The following is a 7586-nucleotide window of genomic DNA, read 5'->3' on the forward strand; positions in this document are numbered from 1 at the left end:
TACAAAACAAATCATTTGTAACGGTCAAAAATTGTTTAAAGAAGCTTAATTGACTGCATCATGTGTTGCTAAATCGTATCGACTCACAAAGAATCATAATGCAAACAAAATGCCACAAACCAAAGCGGCAATCCTCAAAGTTCCTGCCCAGAGATAAAGGATGCACACGATGCCCTGGCCTATATTGCAGCCAGAGAACCCACTGTACCGTTGGGATCCTGCCCGTGGTATATATTTTAAAATGTGCTGCTACTGGAACGTGCAACGTTGTTTGAAGCAGAGAAAGAAAAAATCATACAAGCAAAAGCATACCACACAATATGCTCGCCGAGCTGCAGAAGCATAAGCCAGCAGGAGCACCAGTAGATCGAACATAAATGGTTCCACGAATCGGAGAGCCGAACCCAAGAGAGCAAACCGCTGAGCTGAGAGAACACACAACCCAAAGATGATGATGATGATGGTGATGATGGCAAGGACGACTTCCATGTCCTGATGGTTACATCGCGCATGCACTCGCGTCAGTTGGCAAGCGGGATTCCGGGTCGAAAATTTTGCCATTCGCCAAAAAAAGGGGACCGAAGGGAACGGGAGAAAGCGTGCCGGGCGATGGTAGGGAGGAACACTTTCCGGGAGTGAAATTTGGCAGAGCAAATGATTGGGGAAAGCCAGCCATAAGCAGTGCCGTTGCTCTGTTGATGTTTTACAGCCCTTTCGGCAGTCTTTGTTCTTCCGGAACCCTTCCAGAACAGGTTAAATTGAATTTTTCACCATGCAATAAATGTGACTCAAAATGCTCAAAACAAAGTAAAATTTACAGATTAGCAGCGAGCAAAAAAAAATGTGAAAAAAGGCAAACAGGTAAAAGCTCGGAATAATTATTGCTCAATCCATGACAACCGAACGCCACACCAAAGGGTTTGATTTGAAATCTGCCTTTTTTGTTTTAAATACAATTCCCACCCACCAGGACACCATCATCCTTTCATCCATTAGGCAGGATGGGATGATTTGCCCTTTGGGCAAAAATAATAAAAGAAGCATCTATTTAACAAAAATCAAAAAAAGATTCGACGGTATCTCCCCTTCGTTATCGCTCTAATTCATCGCATCATGCTCATTAGTTAATTAATTGATTTCGGCTCCCAGACAGTGCGCCGATGGCGACAATCATTGTGATGTTGGGAACGAAACATCCCTACGACGGTACGGCAAAATTTAGCGACAACCGAATGGGACAACCTGTGTCAATGGTTACAACACGGCTATGTAGAAGGGTTCCAAGCAATTTCTAGTTGGAGCCTATTTAATATTTAATCATCCATCAAATTTGTCGGACCGTTAAGATGTTTCTTTTTACCTGTGAAGTATTCGGTTCGGCCGAGCAAGCAAGAAGAACGATGTACAATGACTGTCATTTGAAGACAGTTTATGCAGATGTTTCATATTTTTTTACACTATTTTTCACAAAGCGTGTCGGTCGTAATTACGATCAGAAAAAAATGAAAGCTAAAAAAGTTGTCTCAACAGTTGGATCCATATGAAACACGCAGCCTGACGAATCAATCCTCAACCAACTACTGTGAGGAGAGCAAATGGCTCCAGACTAGGGCCTGCGAAGCTCTGTGATGAACTTCGTAAAGTCTTTTTAGCATATTCTTTTTAACAAAGACTTTCCGTTAAAATTCATCTGTCAAATTTAGCTCCAGATCGAAGACATAGAGTTCTGTCTGAGATACCCTGTCTTTAACAGTCTGAACTCTGAACATTTTTAGTGACTAAAATCGAACACTCGTTTGGAAAAATTTTCAATATAAAATAGTGCTTAAATTTTATTGAGTCTGCCTCTTAAATAGATGATAGATATCTTGGTTTCGGAAAAAACGATATTTATGATGGCAAGTAAAGAGAAGCCTTCTGAATGTGTTGTAAGATTATCAGAACTTATGAGAACAATTAATAAGTATTTAACTTTGGCAAACATTTGCTGAGAATCCTACAAAATCCACAACTTTTTTGTTGGAAAATGCCATCTCTTCGGGATCTTCACAGAGAAGATCCGGAACTCGAATCCAGCCAGCCTTGTACGCAGGGGTAAAATCAAGTCACAGGAAGACAGAAATGGTATGTCAAGACTTCAAGAGGTTTTAGTGCCAAAGAATATAGAAGAAGAATGCCCCGGGGATTTTTGCCGATAAGAGGAATAGAGAAGAAGGCTCAGATATTCATAAAATTAAGAGGTCATAACAATACTAGGGAAACAAGTAAACAGGCTTTCTGAAATTTCTTATCCTCTCCCTTCAAAATCCATATTTAAGATAGGCGTTGGACCTAAATGATTGGAAGAGTACTTTTTGTCCATATCCTTATCCAATCCAATAATTATCCATATCCAATAATTTAAACAGCTGAACTACTATAGACAAAATTAAAACGATCTGCATTACTTGTGCCATGATATTGTGAACATCAGTACAGGATGTTCTGAAGTATTAAGACGCACTTTGAAGCTTGTTTGAAGCATTCCATTCAAGTCTGTAGCCGTCCCCAACTTGTTGACAGTTCGCTAGTAATGTTTGCATGTGTTCCGAAGTTTTTTGAGGATTTTCCGAACCCTTCAAATCAATTTAAGTAATTGGGAAGGAAAATCATTACATCTGGGAATATATGGAAGCACCCGAAAACTCATGTGTTATGGGTAAAAGTAATTTATAGGAAGTAATTTCAATAACCTTTTCTCTTAAACTTCCAGTATAGGTTTGTTTAATAGAAAACTGAATATTTCTTATCTATTTCATTGCCCAGATGAGTAAGACAGTGCTTGTGTTTTACCACATCCCTCGAACGAAAACTGCACCCAACAAAAAAAAAAAACTGCATTCCGCAATAATTTCCCAATTTCTGCACCCAACCCACTCACCTTATCAGCTGGTATGTTTTTTGACGACATCCTGCCTGCTTGCTGTTGGTGCTCCTCCTCGGTCAGCAATGCTGCTCTCAGTTCTGCTTGCTAGTTCCGCTTTTTGCTACAATTTCAGGCAGGCTGCTGATGTTTCCAGGAGGATGATGTTCCGGATATGATGCCCTCGTCTACTTCCACAGGGCGGAGGGATGGGTTTGCCTTTTTGACGCTCTCCCTTTATGTGTTGTCCTTCGAACTTTTGCCTCTTCACTCTTTTTTGCCTCCTTTTTTGTTGTTGGACGAGGCTTCAAATTCGAAGGTACACACCCACACACACACACACAGACACGCTATACGGTGCAGTGCTCTGGGTTTGTGCAGATTTGTTCGCCTTTTCGAGCTGTGTATATTGGCCAACCAAACTTGGGTCAAGTAGGCTCTGGAACCCTTGGAAGAGCAATGCTGGCTGATGACGGTGACGATGATGTTGTAAAGCTGCTGCTGGATGTGTGATGGGGGTGTGTGTGTTGTTGGAGGTTACTTTCAATTACTTCATAACTGCATGCGAAAACTGGGGCTCGTGGAAAAACACCCTTTATCACACTTTTCACACACACCGTTTGACCTGATGGCTCTTCGATTATTTATTTTTCACTTCTTGGCGTGGACAGCTGAGAGGAAATCGATCAAAGCAGGCATTTCATCTTGGCTGGTGGTGCATATCTTTTTTAGCCTTTTTTTTGTTGAGCTCACCACAAAATTAGCATCATTTGAAACCGTAACACACGTACACTCGGCACATACAAACACACACACACACACTGCTACAATTTTAAAAGGGACACACAATTCACTTCATCTTTTTTCCGCTTCTCCTTTTCTTTATATCACACAATGCACAACTGCATCTTACGAGACCCGGAACCGAAAAAAGCAAAAGAAAACACCTTTGCGCTACAGAGACGAACGGGATGTGTGCGTATTTTGTGGCATCTACTACTATATTGGTAAGATATATTTTGAAACACTCTCTTAGCACCACGGCACACTGCTACGATTTGCCATCACTACTTATCGTATTCACAAAGCGATTTTTCACACACGAGCAGCACCACCTGAAAACACAAACAAAAATTTTTCATTTTGGAAACAGAACACACGGCGGAGAGCTGCTGCACTGAGCCACTGGCACATTGGTGTTGCCACCACACTGCTGGTGGTATTTATTTTGCGCATGATTGTATTTTCACGAACGATCGATTTAATTTCGAACCCTGTGGTGTTATGCTGTCCGCCGTGGACGAAATGCAACGTCTGAAATGCAACGAAAAACGACTCCCAATGCTTCAATCTACCAAGAGCAAGACACTACCAGCAGCACACTAGTGCGATCGGGCAAAGCAGCGCAAGGCAAGGATTGTGAATATATTGCCAGGCCAACAACGAACCAGGCGCGAAATCACCAATAACAACCACGGCCTACCCCGAGAGCCCAGCAGAAAACCACTGTGCCCGTGCTTGGTTGCCTTCCTTTTCGCTTCAACTGCCTTGCCTTGTTGTCGTCGTGGTGGTCCGCCGAGAAACAAATGTAAACACCCATACACCCGCCGTACGGGTATGGTATTATTATTTTCAAACAACACAATCTCCACTGTACGGACGTCGTGGCGCAACTTCAGAATTATTTTTCGCTCGCACCAACACTACCCCGTGGCCGTGAATAACCTCACACACTCTCTCACGCACGTCGTGTTTGCGCTGCTGCTGCTCTCATCTGAGAGGGAGTGATTTTATTTGCCTTTTTCTTTGGCCCTTTTCCTTTGGAAAGATGTAAAATTTCACCCAAAACCTTTATTTTCAGCTACACACACACACACACTTCCACGGTACCAAACACAGGCGGACGCACACAACCACTAGGGTTTTCTAATTTTCTGCTCGGAAATTCTATTGCTCACAAGTGCGCTGTTTAATATCGGTAAGCAGTGGTGATGATTTACTTCACTGCACAATTCTACCCACTGGAAACTGAATCATTTTTCGCCTGGAGCGCTATGGCGCAAGATGCTCCACATCGTTGTGTGTGCAACTTTCTAACCACTGCCATGACACTGGGAGCTGGGAAGGATTCGTTGCTGGCGTATTAATGCTTACTACCTTCAGCTTGAAACTACACGGCCTACGGAAACTGATGCTGCTGCTACTGCTGCACGGGTTGACCACGATTGCGAACCCGTCCGTAGTAGTCTCGACCGTAGAAAAAGAGCCTTTGAAAAAGCACACACCAGTCGCCAGGCGAAACAACGCACCACCTATTTTCGATTGATGCCATTCACCAGCACGCACACACACGCCAATGCTGCTAAATGTTGCTGAGAGAGCTGGCTGGTGAGCAAAACCAATTCAAAAAAAAGAGAGGTGAGATCACGAAATGTACCGAAAGGTCACACTTGGGCGTTTGACAATCGCAGAACTGACGTTTTAGTGGGAGTGAAGAAAATATTAAGATTTTGAGCGTTTTCTTGTATGCACTATACAGAATTCAACTAAGATATTCAGAGAAAATAGCAAAACTGTATTTTAAGACACTTTGGGCAGCTGAAAATGTTAAAGTTTCTCGTTCACACATTCCATTTTGAATTGCTTGTTGGGTAAGCTTGACAGGACATTTAAAACGACAGGCAGTTTAAAACGTAGGATTGGTGGTTTGAAAACGTCTTCAGTTATAAAAAGTTTACTTTGAACAACTGGTACTAAACACTGTTTAGGCAAATTGGTTAATTTTAATTTTATCATTGAAAAATGTAACACAAACACCACAAAATGGTTCATTTCAAAGTAATATTGCTAATGCATATGTGACTAGCGATTTTATTGCATGTTATGCATTAGTTTGGATTGAATTTGAACTTTCCCACCTCATGTGTTCCGGAAAAATCGTCTGCTGGAAATAAATTTTACGCTGTTTACTTGCGTGTCTTTATCTACTAGAATAAGCACGAGCTTTGTTCCTCGTGCTGATGTTCCTCGTGCCCAGTTTGTCAAGCACCTGTTGAACTGTTCCTCTGATAGACGAAGAAATTCAGATCTCTCGAAGTCAAGGAGGCCAAATGACCCAAACCCTTTATGAATAAACCCATTATCAGTTTTTAGATAACGATTGCACAGTAATTGTCCACCCTGAGTCGCTCACCAGCACTCGAATCAGTCTAGCAAGAATCATGTACCGGTCTCGAAGGGAATTCTGCAGAAAAGCTGAACCGGAATGCCTAACATCAAATCAGCGTTTGAGAAGTTTGGGGCCTGTATCCATTATCGTTCTCAGCTGGCAGCAGCGCTGTCGATCTCAGATTCCACGTGTTGTTTAAGGTGTAGTTTAAGTTCGGCAAAGGTTTTCGGCGTGAACGTGCATTGGTTGCAACGCAACGGTGTCTCGAGCAGCTGCATAATGTAATGCAAGGAAGGGCGCTCAACACTTCCCTGTTCGCGCAGTTTTTCTACCACAGCTGCAAATGGATGGAAGATAGTACCGTTAAAGATCAGGGAAACCAATTAAAAAAGGCCCATGACGCTAAAGTACTTTCGTGCTTGATTAAAAATTCCGTATTAAATGCATTCCAGTGGTACCGGTGGGAAAGACAGCGCGAATGGTAATCCTTCGAAATGACATGCAAATGTAAGCGTCTCATGGAAGGTTTCATATGATAACCGTAATCAAACTGATCGGCTGTTAATCCGCTTGTGCCGACTGCTTTTAGCCCAAGATCGTACATCTCCTGCAGCAATGCATCGTCTACCGGCGAAAGCTGCAATTGAAAGATAATACACAGACAATACGGTGTCATAGTTCTTCATCCAGTCAGACAAGAATACGTACATCATAAACAGAATCGATGTCCTTCCAGGGAAGTACCAAGAAGTGGTGCAGCGCCTTTGGATATATATCCTTAATGACTACGGCCAAATCGGAAACAAACAACTGCTTTCCTTTGTTGTTTATTGCATGAATTAGCCCATCGCTCCAAGCTTGACTTGCCATTTACGCAAACAGTGCTTCGCTTTTTGGCTCGGTAAAACATGGACTTCGTCTGCTTAGACTGCAATGAAATATAGAGACAAACGTTAGTAAGATATTTTGTACCAACCAACAGTGGAATCATTGGTTCCTTTATAACTTTTGTAAGTAAAATTGGATTGCGAAATGAGTACCCATGTGGTTCAGAAGTAGCGAACTTTGGTCAGCACTCAAATCGTTCAACTCGTCGTTCCTGAATCAACGTTTCTTTTTCGCTAGATTGACGCAAACTAGCACACGAGAGAGATAAATGGAATAATAATATTTTTTTATCTAATTCCCGCACACTTGAAGGAAAACAAATGAAATCCTTTGTTTGTTTTGAAAACAAACTCCGTTCCAAACTGACAATCTTCAGCTTTCATGTGCTGTCACTGAGTAAGTACAGTTTACACACACCGATATGTATAGCCAAAAGTAACGACCTTATCAGCCTTACTGAAATTGCCACGAAGCTACAATGAACGATCATTTTCAAAATTCAAATGTAAATAAAATGGAAAAACTTACACAACTGCAGAAAAATCTGCAAAACTTCGCCTGAAAAGCAGCGGAAAATATTTTAATCCCTATTCCAACCTTCGATGCAAGTGGTGCCAAACTCCCCGT

The 7586-nt window shown here is 42.0% G+C and overlaps 1 protein-coding gene across 1 annotated transcript; it reads right to left on the bottom strand.

Moving 5' to 3' along the window:
* Positions 1-5729: 5729 nt before the first annotated feature.
* On the bottom strand, positions 5730-7356 carry LOC118504672 (aprataxin-like). The gene is made up of 4 exons (XM_036039462.1): positions 7112-7356; positions 6780-6999; positions 6483-6708; positions 5730-6408 (listed from the first exon to the last, which is right to left on the bottom strand). The coding sequence occupies exons 2-4, from the start codon at positions 6939-6941 to the stop codon at positions 6224-6226; spliced, it is 573 nt and encodes a 190-aa protein (XP_035895355.1). The 5' UTR covers positions 6942-6999; positions 7112-7356; the 3' UTR covers positions 5730-6223.
* Between the last annotated feature and the right edge of the window lie 230 nt (positions 7357-7586).

Source organism: Anopheles stephensi, chromosome 2, assembly GCF_013141755.1.
Source record: "Anopheles stephensi strain Indian chromosome 2, UCI_ANSTEP_V1.0, whole genome shotgun sequence".
NCBI lineage: Eukaryota > Metazoa > Arthropoda > Insecta > Diptera > Culicidae > Anopheles > Anopheles stephensi.

Excerpts from the sequence above, each read along its gene's own strand:
- LOC118504672 (XM_036039462.1), bottom strand. The coding sequence starts at position 6,941 with ATGGCAAGTCAAGCTTGGAGCGATGGGCTAATTCATGCAATAAACAAC. Across the intron at positions 6,709-6,779 it reads ACATCGATTCTGTTTATGAT|CTTTCGCCGGTAGACGATGC; the intron begins GTACGTATTCTT and ends TTTCAATTGCAG. Across the intron at positions 6,409-6,482 it reads ATTTTTAATCAAGCACGAAA|CTGTGGTAGAAAAACTGCGC; the intron begins GTACTTTAGCGT and ends ATCCATTTGCAG.